This window comes from Amblyomma mixtum, chromosome 3 (assembly GCF_055824585.1).
Source record: "Amblyomma mixtum isolate Tamu chromosome 3, ASM5582458v1, whole genome shotgun sequence".
NCBI classification, from domain to species: domain Eukaryota; kingdom Metazoa; phylum Arthropoda; class Arachnida; order Ixodida; family Ixodidae; genus Amblyomma; species Amblyomma mixtum.
In genome coordinates this window covers 197019997-197047889 of record NC_143014.1, presented here as the reverse complement: position 1 = coordinate 197047889, position 27893 = coordinate 197019997, and the positions used below count along the sequence as shown (strand labels likewise).

The 27893-nt window shown below is 47.0% G+C and overlaps 1 protein-coding gene and 1 pseudogene across 1 annotated transcript in view; both read right to left on the bottom strand.

Moving 5' to 3' along the window:
• Nucleotides 1-12998: 12998 nt before the first annotated feature.
• Nucleotides 12999-13114, bottom strand: LOC149353212 (U2 spliceosomal RNA; annotated as a pseudogene).
• Nucleotides 13115-16001: 2887 nt separating this feature from the next.
• The window catches only part of LOC149353210 (heme-binding protein 2-like), a 31608-nt gene continuing 19716 nt past the window's right edge, over nucleotides 16002-27893 (bottom strand). Inside the window, exons 2-6 of the mRNA XM_089577298.1 lie at nucleotides 19805-19870; nucleotides 19168-19239; nucleotides 18906-19035; nucleotides 17846-18026; nucleotides 16002-17431 (exon numbers count right to left, since the gene is read on the bottom strand). Of these exons, the coding sequence (XP_089433424.1) occupies nucleotides 17260-17431; nucleotides 17846-18026; nucleotides 18906-19035; nucleotides 19168-19239; nucleotides 19805-19846 (597 nt within the window). The 5' untranslated portion in view covers nucleotides 19847-19870 and the 3' untranslated portion in view covers nucleotides 16002-17259. The remainder of the gene's footprint in view (nucleotides 17432-17845; nucleotides 18027-18905; nucleotides 19036-19167; nucleotides 19240-19804; nucleotides 19871-27893) is intronic.

The window sequence follows — 27893 nt, the reverse complement described above, 5'->3', positions numbered from 1 at the left end:
GGAATTGCTGGCAGTACTAAGAAATTTGTTTATATAGTATTCAGATTTAGCTTTTTTCATGTCCTTATTAAGTTTATTGCGTGCTTTTTTATAATCACGGAGATCATTTGCATCCCTTGTGTTTAAAAATCTTTGGATGAGGTTGTCACGAGATTTCATTCTTTCGTACAGTTCCATGGTTATCCATGGTTTCCGCAGTTTCCTGTGCTTTTTTTTAAGCTTGAGGGGGAAACATTGCTCGTAAATGGACATAAATGATGATATGAACACATTATAAGACTTATTGGATTCAGTTTCAACTAATACGTCATTCCAATCAAAAATTGACGTTCTTTAAAAATACAATGCCTTCAAAATGATGTTTCCTACTTTCCACCCTCGTCTAGGATGAACTTGGCTGTTCTTCACGAAGGGACGACATCATAGGTGCACTGAAATAAAAAAAAATGCTTTTAAAACTTTTCCTTCTATGTATTCCTTTTGGTCCTAAGCCTACTTTCACCACCAGTCAGATGCGGCTGCCGCGCACCCCTCCTTTGCATGTAACCACATGGTTACGACGGGCCTAAATACACAGCAGCGCTGCCAACCTCCAGCGACGCTTCTCCCGAATTTGCCATAAAAATTCCCTAGATTTTCCTAGATACGAAAAATAGCGTTCAATTTTTGAAAAAATGTATATTTATGCGCAATTCAGTAGCTAGTTTTATCATGCAGCTACCCTATTACCAGATGTCCATAAGCAGAGTAGCGGTAATTTTGAATTGAAGGATCTAAAATGAAGAGCTTCTAAATGAAGCTACAAGAAGCTACAAAGAGTTCTTTGGAAATTACAAATTAAAGGCTCTACATCCTGTATGTGTTTTTTTTTTACATTGCGGAAGATATTAGTAAACAAGCATCGGCATGTGGAATTGACTGCATTTTATTCCCTTACGTTGTGTCGGTTTCGACTTCAGCCGAAGGATACCACGTGCACAGTGACTGGATGTCGCTTGAGGAGTGTACGGAAACTGCGATATAAAAGCTGCTTGTCAATTTGTAGCGATTGCTCTACAGGGTGGCTGACGTAACAGTTTGAGTCAATTAAAACAATGAAGCAGTGATTGTTACAGCTTTTGTACGCCTCATGTGACCTCAACTCACTATGTTCATCATGGTGGAACTGGGAATTATGGTTTATGGTTCTGGGGCGTCTAACGTCCCAAAGTGAGCCAGGCTATGAGAAATGAAATAGTGAAGGGCTCCGGAAATTTCGACCACCTGGGTTTCTTCAACGTGCATTGACATCGCACAGTACACGGGCCTCTAGAATTTCGCCTCCATCGAAATTCGACCGCCGAGGTCGGGATCGAAGCCTCGATCGTGTTTCGGGTCAGCAGCCGAGCACCATAACCATTGAACCACCGTGGCAGCAGAACTGGGAACTGTTCCCCTAGTTAGACTATAGCTAAGGTTTCCAGAAATGCGCTCCTTTCTAAAAAAAAAAAATGACGCCCTTGTTCTTTCCTAGTTATCAAAACAAACATTCAGGTATGCTTACTAAACCCGAATTTCACGTCGTGCAGCGAGCTCCAAATACAGCGTAAGGAAAGGGCTGCGCGTGTTGAGGGAAGGAGGTGGTACGCCAGACCACAGCAGCGGGTGCCACTGGCCAGGTCATGGAACATACACTTTCGATTACGTCTGTGTAAAGGCTGGTTGGCATGCAAGCGACTGAACATTGAGCGCGCAGTGCTGCGAAAAATATGTAACTTGTTTGAACATCGCCGCTCTCACTACTGGAGCCGCCCCGATGGCTCTAAACAGCTTTTGCGCCGCAGCAACAGTGTTGTCACTTGCTTGTGAAACAGGCTTCGAGCGCGCGTCCGTGTTGTACAGGCCTCCGTCAGTTGCAGAGAAAAAAAAACAATGAAAAGGTTTAGCTGTCTTCCCAATTTGAGAGAGAAAAAAAATACTCTCCGAGCAAATGAAATTTCCCTAGATTGCACAAAAATACCCTTTTTCCCTAAACGACGCCAAAATTCTCTAGGGTTGGTAGCACGAAAGCCCCTTGATGTTTAGGTAGCACTGGGTTTCCACCCTCCACAAAAACAATGCTTTTGCATAATCCTAAACCGCCAGCCCTTTATTCTGAACTACGCCGCCGGATTCGGCTGCCAGTTTTCTGTAAATGATATCCGCATGCGTACAAGTAGTTAAGGCGCGCAATCAATATGAGTTTCTTCGCACTCCTGCCACGCAGACCACATTAGACGAGCGAACACTTCGCATAAGTGTATAACTGTCTTTTGATTACAATATTGCCCCCGGTAAGAGGCAAGGGCTGTACCCGAATATAGTGCAATATCGGGACAACCCGCGGCACAGCGGTAGCTATGCCATTTTCCAAAAATTAAGTTTCGAGTGAGGCGTGGCGACGAACTTACACGGCCTCTGACCCATACCTCCTCCCAGCTGACACGCTATGTAGTACCGGTTATGCGCGCAGTCTAAAAGAAAAAGGAGAACCAAAAATTATCACAAGCGCAGCATCATACATTTTTTCAAAAATAGCCAGTTATCCTGAAGGTATCTGTTATTTCTTCTACTAACTATGGCCTGAGGCGTGAGGATCGCTTATAAATGGACACAACATTGTCGGTCGGAGACACCGTGATCTGAGTAGAAACACCATCTCAGTGGAGACGGAAGAGTGGCGGCGCCTAGTGGCAGCAGTGGAAACTATTCTGCCCCTAGTCGCGCTCCTGGGGTGGTATACACCCGGTGTTGCCTTTTGCGCAGTGTTGCAGGCGTTACCAAAAAAAAGTAACTAAATACGTTACTCCTTACACTAAAAAAAAGAACGCGTTACCGCCCTACGTTACCTACAAAAAAAGGTAACGCGTTACCGTAGCCGTTACCGAAAAAAGTAACGCACGTTTACTTTGCCGTTACTCAATGGCCATAAATTTTAATCAGTGCGTCTTCGCTGTAAGAACTCAAGATAACAATTTTATAAAGCTCATACTTCATATAATTGCAACTTCAGGAAGAAAACATAGCTGAACTCAACGAATTTACTGTAATTCTGGTGTTCTTTTGCATACGAGATTACGCGGAAATTGTGTAGCAATAAAGAAATGCTTAAATGTCATAGTTCCAGAAAAGATATATTTGCGCACATAAACAATTTTTTTTTCACTTGAACCTTCATAATTATCGCAAAAATTCGAGTCTTTACGTCAGGGTGTTCAAGGTCAGCTTCGCTCGCTTAGGAACTCAATAACCAGAAACGTAGCCGCAGTTGCAGATAGAAACAGCCGGTTGACAGCAATCCCGTTTTCTGTGCTGTACCATTGTACTCTTCCGACGGCTATCTCGGGGCCATCTTGAAGTAAACTGGCGACATTCCTGAGTTTGCTCAGAAGAGGGAACTGCTTCCACCAAGAATGCGAGAGTGTCGCCTGGGAACGAGACCTTTTGGTTGGAAAACAAGCTGATGCAGAAACTAACTTACAGATTTCTGCAAATGGTCCATTGGTGGCTCGGCATCCGTCCACTCTTTGGAGAGGTGTATGTGTGTGAGTGGTTTGGGAGTGAAGAGAAGTGCATGACTGCGTGTTCGTGCTTTTTTCTTAGTTGAGTGTGTCGTCAAGGGCAGGTGTTTTTTGGCATGAATGCGAGCCGCAACAAGGGTCGTCGAGAACACCGGTAGATTTTGTTTATCTGCAACATCATTTTCGGTGTTTTTTTTTGGAAAAGAGCCGGAGGGGGACATGGAAAAAAAAGTAACTAGTAACGTGGCACCTCACGTTACCGAAAAATGTTACCGTAAGTATGTTACCCGTTACAGTTCCGAAATGCTACCGAGTACGTTACTAAGTTACCGAAAAAAGTAACGCGTTACCGGTAACGCCGTTACTTGTAACGCGTTACCGACAACACTGCTTTTGCGACATGTCGCCTTCGCTCTTCGCTGATTGGCTCGAGCCGCGGTGACGGCGGCGTGACGACACGGATCCGCCTTCCTGCTACGTCATCGTGACGTCGGGCCAATTTACTACTCTTAGTCGAACAACGGAATGCGCTGAAGCGATTCGTTCGGGCGACGGGCTAGGAAATTGATACTAGACGCCATGGATCCCACTCTCTTTGCCTGGTTTTTGAGCCGCGAAGAGTGCCGTGTCCGCGGACACCGCGCCCCGTTTGCTTTGACCGACGAAGCTTTTCGGTGTCGCCGCGGCTATCGTGCGAGCCGGAACACGACAACACTGGGTCTCCTTTCCTCGCACTCCATCGGAGCGATCAGCAGTGAATCTGGAATTCTTGCGGCGCGGCCAAATTACCGTCTGCTGAGCCGGGCTGTCGCTCGCCATGCGAACTTACTTTGCACCGTCGTAAACAGACGACTAAGCAGACGTTGCCCGCCGCGACGAGATGGCATTATAAGTACTCATTGACTGTAATATGTACATTATGCTGCTTGAAATAAAAATAATCATCTCTGCTATCATTAACAACTACTAATCAAAGATACGAAACTACTGCTGTTAGTGAATCAGCGGTGGCAAATTGTAGCTTCTCGGAGTGAATGAAAGTACCGCCGACGAAAGTGCTGGCGGCGTTTTCCGTTTCTTCGAGCAACTGTGCGCACTTCTTTAGGCCCCGCCCTAATGCGACAAGTCGCAAAAGGCGACGCCGGGAGAATACCACCCCTGACGATACCACTCGGAAACCTGGCCATGGGTAACTTAGGACCAGCGCAAGGTCATTACTATAGCGCTCTCTCTAGGATAGCCCTCCAAGGTCTATCCTTTGCTTTGTAAGGGAGCCCTCCCTACACAGAGAGGGGTCCCAAGTGCCATGTATGGGGCTCCGCCCGCAATAATTATTTCCACCACCACCAGAGATAATTTATCAGCCGTCTAAAAATCGCTGGCATGCTACTCTGCTTGGGAAAGGAAATTTGGGAGACAAAGACGGAAGGCGAGCGGTGCAGAAAAGGTAAAATGAAAGAAATAGAAAATGGGAGAAGATAAAATGTGGCCATTAAATGCGTACTATGATATCGTGCATTGACGAGTAATGATCATGAAGTGCGTAGTCCGAAATATGGGCTAAGAAAGTTCACTGCGTGAAGAATGAGTGAGGGTAACATGCATGTGAAATTAGAGCTTTTCGAGATGTCCAGTGTCATTTAAACACGCAAACAAAAAGTTCTTTGCATGCCTGTGTTGCCTAGGGCAGGCTAAGGGACCTAACACACTGTTCATTGTTAAAGGCACCAACTTCTCCCCAGTTCCTCCCCAAAGAGACTGACTTCTGTCTAACCTAGAGCCCAAACCCAAGAAAACTGCTAGGAGTTGCAAGCATATCCAAAGGCGGCCAGCGGCCACCAGTAGCATTACGCCAGTCCGTTCTGTCAACCCTAGAGATTTTTCCCTAGCTCTAGAGAATATGGACGTCGTTTACGGGAAAAAGGTTTCTTTTTTGCGTAATGTAGAGAAATTTCACTTGGTCGAAGAGTTTTTTTTTTTTCTCTATCAATTTGGGTAGCCCCCGCCGCAGTGGCTCAGTGGTTACGGCGCTCGGCTACTGGCCCGAAAGACGCGGGTGCGATCCCGGCCGCGGCGGCTGAATTTCGATGAAGGCGAAATTCTAGAGGCCCGTGTACTGTGCGATGTCAGTGCACGTTAAAGAACCCCAGGTGGTCGCAATTTCTGGAGCCCTTCACTACGGCGTCCCTCATAGCCTGAGTCGCTTTAAGACGTTAAACTTCAATAAACCAAACCACCAATTTGGGTAGACAGTAAAAGGTTTTCGTTGTTTTTTTCTGCAACTCATGGAGGCCCGCACAAGCCCGCCGCGCGCTCGAGTAAAGCCTGTTTCCCATGCAAGTGAAAACGCTTTGTTGCTGCGGCGCAAAAGCTGTCCAGAGCCATCGCGGCGGCTCCAGCAGTCAGAGCGGCGATGTTGCAACAAGCTACAAATTTTTCGCAGCACTGCGCTGCTCAATTTTCAATCGCTTGCATTCCAACCAGCCTTTACACGGGCGTGTATGGTCCCTGACAAGGCCAGTGGCACCCGCTGCTGTGATCTGGCGTACCACCTCCTTACCTCAACACGCGCCGCCATTTCCTCACGCTGTATTTGGAACTCGCTGCGCGACGTGAAATCCCTGTTTAGTAAGCATACCTGCATGTTTGTCTTGATAACTGGAAAAGAACAAGGACATCATTTCTTTTTTTTTAGAAATGAGCGCATTTCTGGAAATCCTAGCTATAATCTAACTAGGGGAACAATTCCCAGTTCTACTGCCACGGAGGTTCAGTGGTTATGGTGCTCGGCTGCTGACCCAAAAGACGGTCGAGGCTTCGATCCCGGCCTCGGCGGTCGAATATCGATGGAGACGAAATCCTAGAGGCCCGTGTACTGTGCCATATCAGTGCACGTCGATGAACCCCAGGTGGTTGAAATTTCCGGAGCCCTTCACTATTTCATCCCTCATAGCCTGGGTCGCTTTTGGACTTTAGACGCCCGAAAACCATAAACCATAATTCCCAGTTCCGCCACGATGAACAACGTTATTTGAGGTCATATGAGGCGTACAAAAGCAGTAAAAATCACTGCTTCATTGTTTTAATTGACTCAAACTGTTACGTCAGCCACCCTCTAGAGCAATCGCAGTAAATCGACAGGCAGCTTTTATATCGCAGTTCCGTACACTCCTCAAGTGACCTCCAGTCATTTTGCACGTGGTATCCTTCGGCTGATGTTGAAACCGACACAACATAAGGGAATAAAATTCATTTAATTCCACATGCCGATACATTTTTACTAATATCTTCCGCAAAGTGAAAAAAAAAACACATACACGATATAAAGCCTTTAATTTGTAAATTCCAAAGAACTCTTTGTAGCTTCTTGTAGCTTCATTTAGAAGGTCTTCATTTTAGATCCTTTAATTCAAAATTACCGCTACTTTGCTTATCAACATCTGGTAATAGGGTAGCTGCATGATAAAACTTGCTACTGAACTACGTATAATATACAGTTTTTCACAATTCAACGCTTTTTTTCGTATCTACGGAAATCTAGGGAATTTTTATGGCAAATTTGTGGAGAAGGGGCGCTGGAGGTTGGCAGCACTGCATGGAAGCCAGAATTAAAAACAGCTGATTCCACGGCTGTGCAGCTTTTTTACACGTCGTCTGGAATCGAGGTACATACCGGATGTCTCAAGTGCGCGGAAAAATCTGTTTGAAGGCAATGATTGCCGCGGGTCTGCCAAGATCGACTTGCAAGGAGCGCTCGTCTCGAAAATAGACGAAGACAACTTTAGCCCTTGTTCTCGGTCGGCACCTACTATCGATGACAAATATGCTCTAAAGGTGACTTGAGGTTCTGTTTATTTTTGTTTAGAAAATACCGGGCGCCCATGAATCATTACAATGCAGCATCTTCCGGTAGACGGGAGCAGGCAGGTGCACCTGGGAGCCGACACGGCAGACGGCCGGTGCAACAATCACTCGTCTGCCTCGTAACCAAGTGATGCCGCTCACCTCGGGCTAAGCACTTGATGTTCCGTTGGTGTTGTGGCTGTTCCGTTCGGTTGATGTTCAGTTGCTGCGGAATATTTGTGTGTGTGTGTGTGTGTGTGTGTGTGTGTGTGTGTGTGTGTGTGTGTGTGTGTGTGTGTGTGTGTGTGTGTGTGTGTGTGTGTGTGTGTGTGTGTGTGTGTGTGTGTGTGTGTGTGTGTGTGTGTGTGTGTGTGTGTGTATGTGTGCCTGTGCGAGACGCAGAAATTGTGATGTTTTATGCTCCATTTAGTTTGTTTAGAGAGAGAGAGACAGTACTTGATGTGGTAAATTTTCTATATTCACCTTGGGTGCAACAAGCTTGTTCCAAAAAGGTCATTTACTGATGTTCTAACTGGTCAGGGGACAACCAGGGAAGAAGTAGGTTGGTTCTATGACTTGTGTAAAGGCGAATTGCAACAGGGCAGAAAGTTGAGCCACTTGAGCGTTGGCTGGTACACAGTAATCTGAATTTTCCACAATGACTGTGGAGAGGCAATGTTCAAGTTCGCATATGATCCAGGGCAGTGAGGTAGTGCGGCGGCGCTAAAGGTAAGACGGTGCAGTGGTGTGCAATATGTTATTGCATGTTGCAGCACTGGCGGAGTGATCGTGTTGGTATAGCTGGGTTTGGTGGGTGCGTTGTTTTAAGGGCTTTAAATACTTCTCCTAGCTTCTAACTTGCACTTTCTCTCAGCTCAGAAGAACACTTGGTTTTTTTTATATCTTGGTCCCTTGTAGCTGAGGCGCGTTGTATATAGGCCCCTCCAATAGAAAAAGGAACAACTAGTTTGTACAAATGACGAAGCATTAAAGTTGAAAAAGGATATTAAATACCAAGAGGAGAAGTAACTTGAAAAGAGTGAGAGGTGTACTTGCTGCACACATTATGCAACAGCATAAGGAGCTTGTCAGGCCATTTGGCAGTGTCACAGTATCGTGTCGTCAAGGGTAAGGCTTCATAGCGTTGCCCTATCACAAACTAAGCTAGGTGTCAGTTATGGGGGCAATCACTGAGTGCGGAAACTTTCCCATAATGGAGCTGTCTGTATATTCTTCGAGCTGTAGAGCATTCCCAGTAATGGTTGCGTGTTTTGTTACTCACACACCATCTCCTCAGTGATGTATCTCTGATGTTTACACATCTTTTTCTATCAGTGAGGACTTTCTAGTTATTCAACATTCACTGTGGCCACTGCACCTCACAATATTTATTATGAATGGTTATACAGCATTCTCCTTGCTGTAGTTCGCTTTACCACAGAGCAGAACCCCTAGTCACATACCATCAAGCTAAAATCTTTACTTTGCTATTAACGCATTTTATACCGGTCAAAATGTTTTCTACTCCTGAAAATGCATTATGTACACTGCACCATGCAGTACTTATTGAACAGGCAGCCTCTGTATGAAATAAAACAGGCACTTTGATCTCAACATATTTTTCTTAATTGCACTTGAAAATTCCATATGTTCATTGTACATCAAGTTAAAGCATTCTTGTATATACACTCCTTCTTCTGCAATAACAGCGGTCATGTGAAACGCTGTGGCTAAAACAATAAGCGCACTTACTGAATGTAGGTTGCACTAAAAAAAAAAAAGCATTGGTGGTGCTTTCTGATTCCGACAACCATCACGAACATTTAGTGCCTTAACTCAACACTACACGTTTGGTTTTATGCCTGTTCATCACACGGGTAATTACCACAGGCACTGTACCAAAGGCGGAAAGAGATAGCAGGGAAGGGGCAGGTCGGTCGACTTAAGCATTGGCAAAAGAGAGTGCACTCTGATGCGTTTAACACACAGGGTGAGCTGTTGCAACGCCTGTGCCGCTTTCAGAGAGAGACTGCAACACGCTGCTGAGGGACTGGGAAGTATACTGGCAAACACACTGTCAATAAGGTCGCAGCTGGTGGGGCACTTGTTTGAACACAGTTATAAAGGCTTGTATTTGGCAATCCATTCAGACCACGAGGCTGGCTGTGCGCAACGGCACATACGCATCACACAGTTGCTCACACACTAGCATACGTGTGCTGTGCACCTACACGAGGCAATGACAGTGGCAACAGAACCAGTGGCTGTGATATGACTCTCCACGCCAGCGAGCATGGTGAGTCATTGCCTGACGCTAGAGTTGCCACCGCAACTGTCCCTGCACCATCCCTAAATACGCCTGCCTCTGGAGACGGGTCGTCCTAAGAGGCAGAAAATACAGTTGTCTCTGGAGACGGGTCGTCCTAAGAGGCAGAAAATACAGTTGCGCATTTCTCTCCCCTGGAGGTAGGTGAGAAGGAATCCTGTCTCTACTAGGCAGCCAGCATGCAGAGATAGCCCGTTGTTATCTAGGTCAGGGGCAGTGTCCCCTGTGGCCTCGGCTGACATGGATGCATCCAAGGAGAGGTTGTGAAGTGCGGCACGCGCAATGATGATGCACAGTGTCCACTCCCACTTGTGGTCGTGCGTCCAGTGCCTTTGAAAGCACTTTAAGTAGCTATTGGGCCCATCGATGCCCATCGAAAAAATTGCCTCTAAATAATATAGCATACTTTCTCACACTCTTCGTCTTCAAAGCACTCGGCAACTGCTAGCAATCAGCCGCCTCCGTGGGCAGTCTGTGAAACGAGAAAAATATTTCTGAAAGTTTTACTTACATGTAGGGATACCCCTCCACGTACACTTAACGCGCTGTTTAAAAATACAATGCCTTCACAATGATGTTTCCTACTTTCACAACCTGTTCTAGGATGAACTTGGCTGTTCTTCACGAAGGGACGACATCATAGGTGCATTGAAATAACAAAAAAAATGCTTTTAAAACTTTTGCTTCCATGTATTCCTATTGGTCCTAAGCCTACTTTCACCACCGTTCAAAGGGGTCTGCCGCGCACCCCTCCTTTGCTTGCAAACGCGCGGTTACGACGTGCCTGAATAGACAGCAGTGCTGCCAACCTCCAGCACCGCTTCTCCCCGAAATTGCCATAAAAATTCCCTAGATTTTCCTAGACACGAAAAATAGCGTTCAATTTTGAAAATAAATGTGTATTTATGCGCAGTTCAGTAGCTAGTTTTATCATGCAGCTACCCTATTACCAGATGTCCATAAGCAGAGTAGCGGTAATTTTGAATTGAAGGATCTAAAGTGAAGAGCTTCTAAATGAAGCTACAAGAAGCTACAAAGAGTTCGTTGGAAATTACAAATTAAAGGCTCTACATCGTGTATGTGTTTTTTTTTTACTTTGCGGAAGATATTAGTCAACAAGCATCGGCATGTGGAATTAACTGAATTTTATTCCCTTACGTTGTGTCGGTTTCGACTTCAGCCGAAGGATGCCACGTGCAAAGGGACTGGATGTCGCTTGAGGAGTGTGTGGAAACTGCGATATAAAAGCTGCCTGTTCATTTGCTACGATTCAGTGATTGTTACAGCTTTTGTACGCCTCATGTGACCTCAACTCACTTTGTTCATCGTGATGGAACTGGGAATTATGGTTAATTGTTTTGAGGCGTCTAACGTACCAAAGCGACCCAGGGTATGAGGGATGAAATAGTGAAGGGCTCCGGAAATTTCGACCACCTGGGGTTCTTCAACGTGCACTGATATCGCACAGTACACAGGCCTCTAGAATTTCGCCTCCATCGAAATTCGACCGCCGAGGCCGGGATCGAAGCCTCGATCGGCTTTCGGGTCAACAGCCGAGCACCATAACCACTGAGCCACTGTGGCAGCAGAACTGGGTATTGTTCCACTAGTTAGACTATATAGCTAAGGTGTCCAGAAATGCGCTCCTTTCTAAAAAAAAATGACGCCCTTGTTCTTTCCTAGTTATCAAAACAAACATGCAGATATGCTTACTAAAAAGGAATTTCACGTCGTGCAGCGACCTCCAAATACAGCGTGAGGAAAGAGCTGCGCATGTTGAGGGAAGGAGGTGGTACGCCCGATCACAGCAGCGGGTGCCACTGACCACGTCAGGGACCATGCACGTCCGATTACGTCTGTGTAAAGGCTGGTTGGCATGCAAGCGACTGAAAATTGAGCAGCGCACTGCTGCGAAAAATATGTAACTTGTTTGAACATCGCCGCTCTGACTGCTGGAGCCGCCTCGATGGCTCTAAACAGCTTTTGCGCCGCAGCAACAAAGCGTTTTCACTTGCATGTGAAACAGGCTTCGAGCTCGCGTCCGTGTTGTACAGGCCTCCGTCAGTTGCAGAGAAAAAAAAAACAATGAAAAGGTTATGCTGTCTTCCCAATTTGAGAGAGAAAAAAATGCTCTCCGAACAAATGAAATTTCCGCACAAAAATACCCTTTTCCCCTAAACGACGCCCAAATTCTCTAGGGTTGGTAGCACTAAAGCGCCTTGATGTTTAGGTAGCACTGGGTGTCCACCACCACAAAAACCATGCTTTCGCACAATCCTAAACCGCCAGCCATTTATTCTGAACAACGCCGCCGGATTTGATCTGCAGTCGTAAAAGTATTTAAGGCGCGCAATCAATATGAGTGTCGTCATACTCCTTCCGCGCAGCCACATAGGACCAGCGAATATTTCGCATAAGTGTACAGTATTGTGAGTTTTTATCATAAAGACTTTCAAAATTTTTCTTACCTCAACCGCTGGCTCGTTTGCGGTGAAACTGCACACAGAGCTTGCGTATTATGCTAACTATTGTACCGTAGCAAGTTTTACAACGGTACTTTCTTAGCTGAGCCGTGCATGATGCAAAAGCCTAATCGCCTGCGCCGAGATTGGCGAACCGAAACCCAAAACACCGAGTTTTTCTGAAGAGCGGCAGTAACGTCATCTGTCTTCTGCAGTGAGTGGAAAGCGGCACAAGGCGCCAAGGCAAGCTAAGCAAGGAGCGCGGGCCCTTTGAATACGCCGTTCCGCATTTTTCGTGTGCTTCAACTGAAGCGCTTCGAACATTTTCGGCCAACTGAACAGAAAAAATGCCAGAAACAACTATTTTAACGAGGCTGTACCATTAAAAGAATATTGTTTGACGTCTTTTTTTTCTTGTAATGACTTTATCCAATTCAGCTTATATCGTCTGCTTTCGTGGCTCTCCTAAAGCGTCCGAGGACGACGTCGCGAAGCCCTGAGCTCTGTTTTTCCACGGCCGCCTCGATCACGCGCGCGCGGCTGGGCTTTTTCTTGTTTAATTTCGTTGTGGAAGGCAGATGGCGCTACCGCCGCCGTTCAGCAAAAACTCGGTGTTTTGGGTTTCGGTTGGCCGATCTCGACGCAGACGATTACGCTCTTGCATCATGCAGGGCTCAGCGAAGTACCGTTAGTTTAATACGCTGCTCTGTGTGCTGTTTCACCGCAAACGTGCCCCCACTAGAGGTATAAAAAAAAAATGAATGTCTTTACGAGAGAAACGCACAATCCTGTATATCTGACTTTTGATTGCAATACTGCCCCCCGTAAGGGGCATGGGCCGTACCCGAATGTAGTGCAATATCGGGACAACCCGCGGCGCAGCAGGAGCACGCTCCCACTACGCCACTTTCCAAAAATTTTCGGAAGATATATGGGCACGTAATGCCCCCCGTTGGCCTCCGACCCAGACCTTTTCCCTGTTGACCCGCAAGGTAGTACCAGTTATGCGCAGAGTACAAAAGAAAAAGGAGGGTCACCTGCTTTCACTAACACAGCATCATACATCTTGTCGAAAAAAGCGACTTATCTTGAAGGTATCTGTTATTTCAAACACTAACGATGGCCTGAGACACGAGGATCGCTTATAAATCGACACAACATCGTTGACCGGAGACACCGCAATCTCCGCAAAGACGCCATCTTTGTGGAGACGGAACAGTGGCGGCACCTGGTGGCAGCAAAGGAAACTATTCTGCCACTAGTCGCGGTCCTGACGATATCACTTCGGAAACCTGGCCATGGGTAACTTATGGTGTCTTCGGCTGACACGCACTGCCTTCGTGACGGTGGCACTACAGGGCCAGAAGTATCCTGGCCCGGATGGCCTAAGTATTGAGTTCTAGAATACGTGTATGCCTTGCCTTGCACCTACCTTGTTGGAAGTTTTCAGTCCTGCCTATGATGTTGGCTTTTTACCTCCCTCGTTCCACACTGGTCACACCATACTAATCCCAAAAAACAGAGGGAGATTGGTTGCCACCTCTTGAATGGTATCGTCCAATATCCTTGTGCAACGTGCATTACAAGATATCTGCGAGGGTTCTTTTTTCTCGTCTGCAGCTTGTGGCTTTAGACTTATTAGAGCCGCACCAAGTGTGTAAAATCAAAGCCCGTAGTATCTGAAACCATATCCATATCGCACATTCGGTATTGGAGACAGTGTCAGGTGAGGTTGGCCAGGTGGCTGGTACTGGTTCCCTTGAATCAGAATCGCAATAGTGGGCCTCACTGGCATTCTCAAATCTCGTCCCTCAGGCGGCAAACACACGCTTGGATGGGTAGGGAGCTGTGTGTGTTTGCACTAGCACATGTATGCGATACCTTATTGGTTTAGGATTTCATCACGCAATGCGAGAGTTGCATTGTGCAAGAAAAACGTACAGGCGATGCATAGAATTTTCGTGGTTTTTGTGTGGTGCTCTCATTGGGAGCCTATGCGTCGAGAAAATTTGTCTATCCTCTGGAGTCGGGTGGAGCTTGTCTCCTGCACTTGTTTGTGCATCAGCTTGTTTCAATGGTTTTCTTTTTTAAAACGGCAAACCATCACTTGCTCGTCGCCGTGCTTAGCAGACGATTTAGTGGCCATTTGCCTATTCTATATGCGCCCACTGGTCATAGACGTGAGGGGCCTTTGTTAAGCTATTTTATGCCCGTTAAGCTATTTAGCAGGCAAGGGAAGGGAGGGTCTCGGTTCTGGTCGTCTCGATGCCACAGGGCTATAGCGTAAGAGGGTTCTCGCGCAGCTTGCGCCCTCACCGTTCAACCACGTTCCCACGTGGCACTCGCGGTAATACAGGACGTACCACGTCCGCCGCTACGGACGAGGGTGGCCCTGGTGACCACTCTCAAGGTTCGGTTGCACGCAAACAGAAATACCCCCGAATTTAGAAGGTTGGGCAGCCGTCGCCGTAGCTCAGTTGGTAGAGTACCGGATGCGAAATTCGGAAGTCGGGGGTTCGGATCGTACCGCTGGCATGTTTGTTTTTCTCCTGCTTTAAGCGACAGATTAATCACAGTATTATTCTCCCATTGATCAACACCACAGATAAAAAAAAATTGAAACATTCCCCTGAACACCTTGGGTTCGGTGGCTGTTGGCTTCCTTCATTATGTATGTCAAACGAGCCCCTCATTTCCCTTCCGTTGACTGCTCATTGGGTATATTGGTATATGTGAAAGGAGGTAGAGAATTCGCATTGGCATCGACAACGTTGCAGACTCCGGTGATTTTGAGGAAAATAAAGGCGCATAACTGGCCCCCTGGGTCAGCGGACACCTTAATCGCGCTTTCAGATACGTGGTGGTGATGTCCATATCCCAAAAAACGTTCTTTCGCGCAATACTCCTTGCTTAGCAATGCTAAACCACCAGCCAATTTTTTTTTACTCTTGTACCCTGCAGTTTAAATGTCCGAAAACTGATGATGATTGCGCTAGGAATAACGATCTTCTCTTCTGTCGACTTAAACAACTGTGGCGCCGCTGACCCGCACCAATTTGCATTTGTAGTACTGGTTAAAGGGGGAGCAGTACGTAAACTTGTTCCGAACACCCCGGGCAATCGCGGTCTGTTTGGTGGTACTTCGCACATAATTTCTCAAACTCGGGACTCTCATACTGTTCTGCCGCCGGTCTGAGATGAACTTCGGGGGCCGTCTATTCACAGCGGCCCTTTTAAATGCAGTTATGATCGGCTGTCGTCTTTCTTATAGTTATTGCTGTCATTATCAGCCAACTATCGTTTTCGTGCCGTTGCAAAGTTTTCAATACACAGTATCTTTTCTATAGACCGTGTGTAAGTTAATGTGTAAAGAAATTCCGTAAAGGAAGTTTCGGAAATGCGATCCGCGCTTGGCTGTGCACGCAGCAGCGTATACGACAGACTGGTGCTGTTGCAACTACAAGACACTGCTTTTGTGATCACTTTATTGTCTGCAGTGACCCGAAATATGACATAAGGAAACGGCGAGGAACACTGTATACGATGCGGACGGCGTTCCGGTTGCGTTCAGCACTCCTATAGCGTGGTACTTGAGGTGCTCTCCGAGAATGCGAACGCCACATACTTTGCACACTATATGTGCACAAGACGCACACGGAGTTATCACTATTCTTTGGAATGAGGTGCAAAAACACGAGCTGTTGCCGTACGCCCGTGCATGAAAGAGGCACATAGTGTGCGGCTTTTCTTTCTGCGGCGTTGCGAAGAAATAAATAATAAATAAAATAATCGTGACCGGCACGTAACGTATTGCACATAGACCTATATATAATATATAGCACGGTGTTCTACTCTTGTTGGCACACCCCCTCCGCGAACAGCAAAAAAAAGCAGCGGAAAGAAAAGGGAAAAAAAAGAAAACATTAAGAATGTAGAGCTCAAAATTTCGCCATGTGTTAGCGCATCGCAACAGGAAACGATCACCCACGCGGGCGCCTTTGAGAGTAGGAGAAGGTATTAACTGGTTGCCAGATTGGAATGCCACCATACATTGGCCATGTCCGCAAAGTCTCTCACCAATCTGCATCATAAAGCGGACTTCCACTCAGAGATGTTCGAATGCAGCGTCGCAATTCTGACCCCTTGTGCGATGACAGGAAGCCCGCGACCTTTTTTGTTGCCTCTATTCTCCCGGAGGAAAGCATTCTGTTTCATAACGTCTACACTCATTCTCGGATCCTGTTCAGTGCTTGTGCCAGTAGCGACACGGCTGCGGAGAAAGAGAGAGAATTTCATCTATTACCGTTGGCGCACGGATACTAAATTAAGGTTTAAGAGGCCGACTAAAAGTTCAAGCGACTGTCTTACTGTCTCGTTTTGCTTTGTTTCCAAATAAGGGAGCACAACGCGAAGCAGCATCCATGGTTTGTTGCCGGCGGACATCCAGAGCTTTGGAGCGTAAACTTTTAAAATAGCCCCATAAATAAAGAAAGGAAATACGCGGTTGTTGTCATCATTAACAAAATCACTACCGCCTAGCTCACCCGCTGAATCGACGATACACATGTGCTGCCTTATCAAGACTCAGAAGTATCCAGGGAAACTTTCGCGGTGAAGGGAGGAGCAAATATGGTTTAAAGTTGCATTATCATCAACAGCATGTCGCGGTCGACGACGGCAAAGCGCGGCTAAGTGGTTCCTGAATCGTGCCTCGTGCTTTTTTGCACTTGTCTGACGCTAAATATTAGGTTGTTGGGAGGCCAATGGGCGATTTGAAAATTCCGGGAACAAATAGGCTGAACAGGTCTTGCAGTGCTCGCCTGCACCGAAGACGTGCCTAGACGCACAGATGTCATTTCAATGCACGTTGTGTACGCGTTCCTGACTGAGAGGTGCCCAGTGCGCAAAAAGAAAAGAGGGACGAATAAGCACCACTACGTGAGACTTCGTGGCTTGGGTGTGGAGTGCGGGTGGCCGAGTTGGTGGCACCGTTGAAGAAGAGGCAGGAACCGGGCGGTGGGGGCCGCGCGCAGCACTGCGGCTGCGCCGCGGTGGAGATCGTGGCAGTGGTGGCGGCGGCCGGCAGCTATCACTTCATGGACAGCCATATCTCGTTGCGACGCTCCAGCACCCAGAATATTAGGTCGTACCGGGCCACGTAGAAGTGGTCGAGGTTAATGCGCCGGTCTTTGCGCATGGACTGGATGAACTCTTCCGCCTTGCGCAGCCACTGTTGTTCGTTGGGCTGCCCGCCGAACACCCTGGAGAAAGGAAAAGCCGACCGTTCGTGTTAACCGCATCAGAGAAGGTAGAATGGCGTTTAGACGCAAAGCGGAGGCGGTGGCCGAAGAAAGTGAGAAAAGGAAAAGGGGAGCGAGGACCGAATTGAGCGTCATTCCCGGAGAAAAGCAGTGCATCAAGCTGCTAGACAAGAGAAACAAGACTCAATTAGCGTGCTTTTGCTGAAATGTCCCACGATCTTCGATTCCCGACGAATTTTATCATTAGAGGTCTGCGCGGGTGGATCTAAAATACACCAACAATCTCGGATTGTGGCGCCCGTTGAATGACGTCCAAGCGGGTAACCACTACGACTTATGAAGCCCTCCTCCCCATCTCCTTCCATTTTCTTTCATTCGCGTACTCCTGACAGAGAGTGGCAGCGGGCGCCTTACTTGACGGCGTATCTGCGCGGCGGCTCGGCTGTGATGACGATGTCTTTGTCGTTGGCCTGGGGCGGATTCATGTAGAGATTGGCCGGCAGTGGGAAGGCCATGGTGTAGTTCGCCAAGCGCCGGCCGCTCGCCCCGCGGCTCACCAGGGTTCGGTGCGGAGTGGTCAGGTCCACGGTCACGTCTGCGAACCACCCGGACACCGATTATTGCGCGCAGAGAGAGCCCACTATCATTTTTTTTATTTCTTTTTCTACCGGTGACACCTGGCAGGCCACAAGAGCATTGACACTGCATCATTTACGCCGCCAAGTGAGTTTTTCATTGCTGACGATATTTCGGTGAAGGCCGCCACAGTGGCTCAGTGGTTATGGCGCTCGGCTGCTGACCCTAAAGACACGAGTGCGACCCCGGCCGTGGCAGTCGCATTTTTATGGAGGCGAAATGTTAGAGTTCCGTGTACTGTGCTATGTCAGTTCACACTGAAGAACCCCAGGTGTTCGAAATTATCCGGAGGCCTCCATTACGGCGTTCCTCATAGCCTGAGTCTCTTTTATAGGTTAAACCCCATTCCCCCAATATTTCGGTGAGCTGGTTCCTACCACCTAAGGCTCGTTTCGCAACAACATCCTTTCCCTTTCCTACCGCTGTACGATAACTTTTTTCGGGGTGCTGGGACTGTTCATGGACTCAACAATTAAGAGCCGCCAATGTCACGGCATTAGAGTTCATGCTCTCGGCGTATTGTTTTGCATCACCAGTTCGTCTCGTTCACCGTTAAGAGCTGGTCGCATGACAGAGCTTCTTAATTAAATGGCATACGAAGCCTTGAGCAATGTTACAGCGTTTAAAGACATCTTCATATTGAAAAAAAAAGGGAGGGTTTGCTCGTGCAATCGCGTCCAATAATTTTTGTAAAATGTGATGTTTAGTGACTGATTGAAATGCGTCAGAAAAAAATCGGCACTGCAGCTACATCATTTCAAAAAATCAAGTCATTGAAGTTATGTTTGTTGCCGAATATCCAGTCCAGGCCATCCGAAGATTTATGGGCACAACTCACTCTGATCGTTGAAGCCCTGGATGTAGTAAATAAGCTTGCGAAAACTCCTCCGCTTGGCTTCGAAGAGCGCCCTCGCTTGCGTTGTCACGCTGATCCACATTGTTTCCGGGTACTGGCGCTCCTCGTACTCCTGCGCATACCCGAGAATATCATTTAAAGCGACGAACAAAAAGAAGTCACAATGGAAGGAAATAAACGCAAGCGTTTTGTTGACAGGAGTACGAATGAAGTTTCGCGGCCGCATACTTTAAGCAGCACTTACAGCTTCATTCGAGATCACCTCGTAGTCTATGCACTCCACACCTCTCCAAGTGCAGGAGTACGCTGCAACGACCTGGGCAAAGCCGAACAAAAAGACCAAAAACAAATAAGCAATTTTAGGAAAACAACTCTGAAGTTTCTGATGCAGTGCAACTTTTTGTAAGGAGTGTATTTGAACGCTTAAGATGTAACAATACTATGTAAACCATTATTCATGCTTGTTTTTGGAAGAGAGGGGTGCCGGCAAAAAGGTTTCTTTTACGACAGGCTGGCACGATGTAGCCGAATACAACTTCTCGGCCACATGAAACTCCTGACAGTGCTCAAAAAGCACTTTTAGGATGGCAGTACCTGGTCTGCTGAAGATGCTCATTAGGAGCGTGGGCTGGGCAGTGTGGTGATGATAATTTAATTCTATTCTAATCCGATTCTTTCCTTCTCTCATCGAAAGCTCAAGCGCCGCAGCATCACTGCCACAGCCGCGACTGATCGCTCAACACAGTAGCGTGAAGAACGAAGCGAACTTGGAGAAAAAAAAAATCTTTGAGTTACAGCGGCCCTGTTTTACCTGCCAGCTCAAGTTTCGTTTCTTTTTTTCTTTTTTTTACAGAGCTGTCAGAGGACTGGCGTGACCTTACCTGTATGATGACTGCTGCGATGACTACTCTTAAGGTTCTCATCTTGGTGAGGATTTTTCAGGGGTCCTGCGCAAGGAAGAAAGAAAGCTCTGATGATGTGGAGCACTTCACCAGTCAGAAACGTACTGAAAACTGGCTGAATCAATTCCAGTGGTTTGCTGCTATACATTTAGCTTGGTCTCTCTTTTTTTTAGCGTAAGCGTGATCATAAGAGAGACTTGGTGGTGACTGCAAAATGGTTCAGTCACGAGCATGAAAGGTGATTCAAAGAAGGATGTCTGAAAAACAAAAGCACGACTCAGCTGTATTGTATTATTGAGAACTCGGGTGCCTTGTACTAGTTTACAAGGAGACAAGTATTCTGCCGCGAACAAAAAAAAAGGAATCTAGTAAGCACGCACTATCTTTCAAAGTACACGTTTGAGCCAGTGGTTCTGACCAAGTTAACTTCGCAGATGAGGACGCAGTGGCTTCGAACAATCCTCTCTTGGACGTGCAGGGATGATGTGGTATAATACACACTTTCTTCGCTTTTTTTTTAATCTTGGTGTGCAAAGTCCTTGTTTTTATGCAGTTTGACATCCCTCTTTCTCCTGATGAAGATAGCCCAGCTGAATACGTGCGTTATTTTTTTACCATGGATATTTTCCGGTAATGAAGCGCTCGCGCAGACGGGTAGAGTATATCAGGCACTTATCTTTTTTCTACCTAAGGTGTCTCTTAGCGTTACGCATAAAACTAGAGGAGGAGTGCAATGGAAATATTTGGGGGCACGACATCATTCGGGGCGATCTTCGACTTCATAAAACGAACATAAATACCTTCAAAGAAACCATCCTTGAACTGCTTGCAAAAAAAAAGAAAGAAAAATACAGTGAGGCTAAGTTTATGAATAGGAATAAGGGTTTGGTCTTATTTTCTCCTTTAGGTGCTGTCATCCACCAATAAAAAAAAACTTGACCTGCGCAGTACCTTGCTTGATTTACTGAGCGACATGATTCAGCGACATTTTTACATTTCATCCTTAAATGTCATCTCCCCCCACGAGTCCTGTCCCGAATGATCCCTTCAGAAACCCGCCGCTGCCAATGAACACCTGCATACTCCACATTAACACACCCTTTGAATCGCATCCTTCTCCGAGTGCACAAGCAGAAAGGAATCACAGGACAATGCGGTCTCGCGTCAAGCGGCAGGCACACCACTCCGACTAGAGCGCGGCGGCGCCGAGACCCGCGGCCAGGGGACAGCCTGGCGGCTGTCCCCTGGCGTTGCGTCACCGGCCCAGGGGGACTCGCGCCGATGCTCACCGTGGCCGGAAGAACAGGGGCGGTGGGGCGTGCGTGGCCGTCGTTGGGCGGGCGGCCGCTCTTTATAGGCACCCGCGCCCTTCCCCACGCGCATCGGATGCGGAAGGGGGTCCCCGTGACCGGCCACCCCGTGATCCCGCGCAGAAACCGGCTGACCCCCAACTGGTCCTGAGCCTCCCGGAGAAGGCCGTTTTCTCTCTCGGCGCCGGGGTCGATGCACCGCGCTCCGACGGAGGCACTGGAGCAGCGTTCGCCTTGAACTTGTCGCCGGGCAGCAAGGGTTCGGTTGGGTGAGGGGGCCCCACGGTCGGACCCCCCGCGGAACGGTCCCGCGTGACCGCTGCTCGGCCGCGGGGCACTCCTCCCCCTTGCCGACACAGATGGGCCGCTCGGCGGGGCAAAGTGTAGCGGAGAGAAAATCGCCCGCGTGAGACGCAGCGCATGCCGGTTTTGTCCTCGGCGTTGTCTCTCCACCGCTGTCCCGCCGTCAGTTGGTCGGGGCGAGTCGCCCTCCGCGTGTTCGGGGCTGTCGCAAGGATGAGCGGCCGAGAGATTGCAGAAGAGAGGGGAAAACGGTGCTGCAGTTTGGCTGCTGATCGAGCCTCGTTTCGGCTTCACTCCCCGGAAGAAGGCCGGAAGCATATACGGGCGCCGAGGTTCGTCAAGCCAGTCGAGCTGCCGCTTCCCCTCTCGCCCACTCTTTCTCTCTGTTCTCGGGGTCACCATGACCGTTACGCAGTTTAACTTGTCTCTGGTGGTCCCGTTATACAGCTGCATTTACATATTTTTTTGGAGATGCAGCGATGGCGTTGGGGTAGAGCATCCGCCTCGCGTGCAAGATGAACCTGGTGCCGTGCAATTGTCGACCGAACCAAAAAAAAAATTAAATCTAAGCGTCACTGAAAGTGGATAACCAGGCATGGTGTGTGACCTGATCCCGGCGACCAGAGCTGACAACGCACCCAGAACAGGATTTGTGCTCACGAGAACAGGATTCAGCCACTCTGGTGCAGTACTTTGCCACCACCTCCTCTATGAATACACCGATTAACCCCCGGCCCTCAGTCCCCAGCGTCTGCTAAGCAACCGACCTAGGCGCCGTTCAGACCTGTGACGCAGCACAGGGTGCTAAGAACATCTGGTTCTGGACAGGCCGCCATTGCGAACTGAGCCTGGCAACGTTTAACGCTGGATTCAAAATACAGTACGATCTTGTGGCAACTCCAGAAAAACTGATCTCACCTTATCTCCTTCATCGCTACCACCTTACCTTGACCCTCCCATTCTACTCAACATGTTGAGTGCTCAAGGCCACTCTCATGCACTACCTGTGGAAATGCTCCCAACCCATGGCAGTTCCCCCCATAGCCAACGCATCCCGGCCCCTCCTACTGGAAGGTCGCTCTGAGAGCTGCTCAACCGGCTGGCCAAACACAGCTAGTGGACAGAACTCTCCATGAGGCCGAGACCCGTGGACTTTTGGACAAGTAGGAACCCACACTTAAGGGCCATTTGTTTCTTTTTAAATAAACTTGTACTCATCCTCCTCCTCCTGACGCAAGAATTTTATCCAGTGAGGCTAGCCTCTTCGAGAGTCTAGCAAGTATTAAATAATATGTTATAGGGGAGGTCATAGTGATAAGAAGACCCACGATGCATACACAGTGTTAAAGGGCAGGTACGCAGCATTCTGTCGTGGTTTAGCGTACCGGCGATGACTAGGTGTGGGATTCCTGATCAATAATAATATAGCTGGAAGCATAGACGAATTCTACAGCATTAACGGGAAGGTGGGAGTTATCGTAATAAAGCTTAATAAGCTTAATAAGAGGTACAAACCGATACAGGCCTTCGCCTATGCATCCAGTTATGATGGCGATATAGTTGAAAGGTTCCGTGAAGACGTGGAATCAGCATCGAGTACAATAAAAACACAGTATTCAATCCTGATGGACGACTTCTTCACTGCCTAGGCAGGCAGAAGCAGGAAGGCGTCCAGGCAGTGAGGGATTACGGCGTAGGTTCTAGGAATAGCAGGGGGGAGTTAGTAGAGTTCGCAGAACGAAATAGTTTACAGATCATGAGTACCTTCTTCGGCAAACGGGAGGACCGGAAGTGGACTTGAGAGAGCCTCTGAATGGCACAGCTGAAAAGATACTGCTTCGTGCTGTGCGCGCATCCAGGTAATGCGCACGATGTGGAGGTGCTCGGCAAGGTGAGATGTAGTGACTACAAGATGAGGCCTAGAGTAAGCCTAGAAGCAGCCGAGCATCATAACCACTGGTGCTCGGCTGCTGACCTGAAAGACGCGGGTTTGATCCCGGCCGCGGGGGTCTAATTTCGATGGAGGCGAAATTCTAGAGGCCCGTGTATTGCACGATGTCAGTGCACGTTAAAGTACCCCAGGGGGTCGAAATTATCTGGAGCCCTCCAATCGTGAGTCTCTTTAGGACGTTAAACCTCATAGACCTTACACCAGACCAACCAGGAAGAGTGACAGGCAAGGGGACACGATCTCTCCAATACACGCATTTGCAGGAGATATTAAAAGAACTGGATAGGTAGAGTCGGGATTAAAAGCTAGCGGAGAACACCTTAGCATTCTCTGATTTGTTCATGACATTGCCTTGCTAAGTAACTCAGGCACTGAATTGCAAAGCGTGATCAAGAACCTAGACAGGCAAAGCAGAACGGTGGGTCTAAAATTAATATCAAGAAATCTAAAGTAATTTCCAACAGCCTCGGAAGGGAACAACGGTTACCTACTTAGGAAAGGTATTGACCGCAGATCCGTATCACGAGAGTCAACTAACTAGGAGGTGAATCTCTCAAAAGAAAAGTATGTAACCGCTGTATCTAACCTATGGGGCAGAAACATGATGGCTAACAAATAAGTATTAGCATAAACTGAGGACAGCGCAGGGAACTATTAAACGAAAATGATAGGAGTAATATAAAGAAACAGGACGAGAGCAGAGTGGGTCAGGGATCAAACATGGGTTGATGACATTCTAGTCGAAATCAAGAGGAAGAAATGGGCTTGGGCAGGGCATGTAATGCGATGGCAAGATAGTGAATGGTCGTGAAGGGTAACGGAATGGATGGACAGTAATTGGACAGTAAATGCAGGAAGCACAGAAGAAAGCGTCCACTGAAACGCGGCATCTCTGTTCTTTTTAAGTGGTCAAGTAACATAGTAATCACTGAAGCTCAGAGCTCAGTCAGTTTCGTATTCTAAGATAGGTGCGGGGGTGCGTCTGTTGGACACGCAGAAACACAAAAAAGGGGATAATTTTAAACAAAGAACCCATGTCGTCTACCCTGGCTTTTTTACTATGGCATAGACTCCCAACACATCTCAGCAATCACAAGCTCCATGCTACAAAGGCTGTTTGGAACCTTGCGAACGTCGGCAAAAGGGCATCTAGTAATCAACGTATTTAGGGGATATTCAAAATTCCGCAAGTGTGCTTTCTCACATAACTATGTTGCCAAAGACAAGATGGCCGACTTCTGTATAAAAAACTGCGTGGGCTACAGACACGCGCTAAGGTTGTGTATATAATGTAAGAAACGCATTTTGGAAGAATCAAACAAAAAACTGGTCCTTCTTGCTTTGTTTCAGCTGGAAACGCATGGTCAGCAATCTTGTCTGGGGCAACAATGTTATGCGGGAAAACGCACCTGAGGAATTTTGAATACCTTCGTTTGAGGGACTCGTTATATAGCCCTATGCAGGGTGTTTCAAATTATTCAATATAGATTTTTTTTAAAAAAACGCTGTGAAAGACACTTCGGTGCGGCGTCTGTAGTTTTATCTTACGCGAAGGGGGACATTATTTATGTGATAAAGCACAATGAAAAGACTAATAATGAACTGCAATTAACTGAATACCACTTTTATTGTTAGTTTTAAGGCGCAAGGTAAAATCGTGAAATTGAAGCGCGTCAAAATCGAAGGCAAGCACAGTTTTTGAAATTTTTGAATATCGGTAACATGTATCGAGATATCATCATCATCAGCCTGGCTACACCCACTGCAGGGCAAAGGCCTCCAGATAACCCTGTCCTTCGAGATAACGAACGAAGGAGAGAAAAAAAGCGCTTTTGAGATATATTCAAGTTGGCTTTCCCACGTTTCATATTCATAAAATGGGCGTTCCTTGAGTCAAATGCAGCCGAAATTTATTTCAATTAGGGCTTAGATGATATTGACGTGATTCCCGTGTCGATATCGCGGGCAACGACGCCATTTTATTAAAACGTAACGCGAGAAAAAAAAAACTTAACGAGCTGCCAGGCGCGTATATTCCACGCTCCACATCTCGAAGCACAATGCTGATTCAGAAATTTTATAAACTGAATTCTCCTTTTACTTTAAAGGCCTTCTATTCCTCAATATAACCTTGCGTCCTAAAACAAAAAATAAAAAGTTGATCAGTTTATTTTAGTTAATTGCTCATATTTTTGTTGCACTCTTTTATTCTGTTATGTAATTAATGTCCACCATGCCATATAATCAACCTACACAGAGCGCTCAGGCATATCTTTCACGGCTTTCCAAAGGAAAATCTGTATTGAATAATTTGAAACACCCTACACACACACACACACGCCACATACGCACTCACACTCACACACCAACGCACATGCGCGCGCGCACACACACACACACACACACACACACGCACGCACACACACACACACACACACACACACACACACACACACACACACACACACACACACACACACACATGCACACACACTGTGCTTGTTAAACTGTGTAACAATTAACCACGCTATTTGGATGATATGAGAGGCGTTAGCCAATGCTGAGGCCACACTGCGACAGCGATGGCCGCACGTTAAAGATGATTCGATGTCGAGTAGATGATGCATCTCATCCGCTGACCACTATAAGCTCTGTCTTCTCTAAATAGGAAACTTGAACGTGTTTTTGTACTCACTTGTTCTCTCTTCTCTTTTCGACACTGCATGCTGTGTATGTCATATGGATTGGATTTATGATCCATTCGCTCGTTCCGGTGGCCGCTGTATTGAGAAAGCCCTTGCTTCAAATTCGAAAAATCTAATCAAGGTCTTCTTTTATTTTAGAAAATGTAAGTTAGCTGCGCTTACTTTGTTAGAATTACTCTAGCGTAAAACGCTTTATGGAACACCGATTACATGGGTAAAGATAGTCAGGCTAGGTTAGGTTACGCTCAGGAGATAGCTGTAGATAGCTGTAGCTGTAGCTGTAGATAGCTGAGATAGCTTACTTCTGTTTAGCTTCATTGAAATTGTGGCACAGTAAGACTGCGTAGTTCATTTGATTCCTCTATCCTGGGAACTACATTAGTTCCTGACACCCACGTTACAAAAAGTATGCGCGGCCCTTGAAATGTCTCCAGATATTTTCACGGTTTCCGGGCAATGTACCTGTATTCTTACAACAATGAGACTTAAAAAAAAAGAACCAATAAAGTCCCCATCGTAGCATTGAGTTTTTTCTAGCAAGCATCTTTTGTATTCCGAAATTTCTATGTGCTAATTTTTCTTTCGACCGCGGCACCCTCGTGCCCACTCTGCCAAGCAGTCTATGCCACGAGAAGTTAGGGCGTCGTCCCGGCTGCAATCCATATCCTGTGCATTACGACCTCTGTCACTCCATTCTATTTTTATTGCACTCGCTGTGTCGCCTTCTTTATATTTGACTTGATATTTGCATAGTTTAACGTGCTGCTCATTTTGCTCTAAAATACATGCGTTGCTTACTAATTATGGTCTGCACTACTCCTTCTCAAGTAAAAAGAAAAGGGAATATCGGCGTTCCTGTGCTCCCAATTCGGCACTTACTATGTCATTACCTTTTACTTCCACCCTAGCAGTGACCACTACTGATTGTTTGGGGTGTAGCGCTTCGCCCTTGAAGTTCCCGCACTTTTTTCCTTCTTCGTGTCTGCGCTTTTCGTGTCTTTGTTTCAGTGTATTTGCTGTGCGTTGTATCCGGCTTCCACTTTATACTTTCCGGTCGCAGCTTATACCACACTCACCAGTGTTTATGGTTTTATATTGTGCATCCCATCTGGTTCATTGTTCTCAGTGGTGTTTTTCTTAATGTTTTCTTCGATTCTGCCTCTACGTTTTTGGAGAAAGAGTCACTGTTAGTCACAGTTATCTACCCTGACCTAGGGTGCCAACAGCGGCATCGAACAACCATATGCCCCGCCAACAAGTGTTCGACGCTTCCGCGGGTTCAGATAACACATATACCTCTCGCAGAATCAAATTGCATTGCATTGCATTGTATTGTATTGTATTGTATTGTATTGTATTGTATTGTATTGTATTGTATTGTATTGTATTGTATTGTGTTGTGTTGTGTTGTGTTGTGTTGTGTTGTGTTGTGTTGTGTTGTGTTGTGTTGTGTTGTGTTGTGTTGTGTTGTGTTGTGTTGTGTTGTGTTGTGTTGTGTTGTGTTGTGTTGTGTTGTGTTGTGTTGTGTTGTGTTGTGTTGTGTTGTGTTGTGTTGTATTGTATCTAGTGCAAGATTTATTCAAAAATTATGTCTGTCAAGGCAGCATTTGGGACTCGCTATGCTGATTACACAGAATAAGAACGAAGAAAATGAACGAAACAGGCTTGTATGCCTTCATAGAAAAATTACCGAGAGCATATGCTCCCTTTTCCATTTCGGTACAATGTTGGGGGGGAGAGCACAGCTCAACGTCTTGCTGGGCGAGAGGTGATAGTATAGGACTCCGGACTTGGTGTTT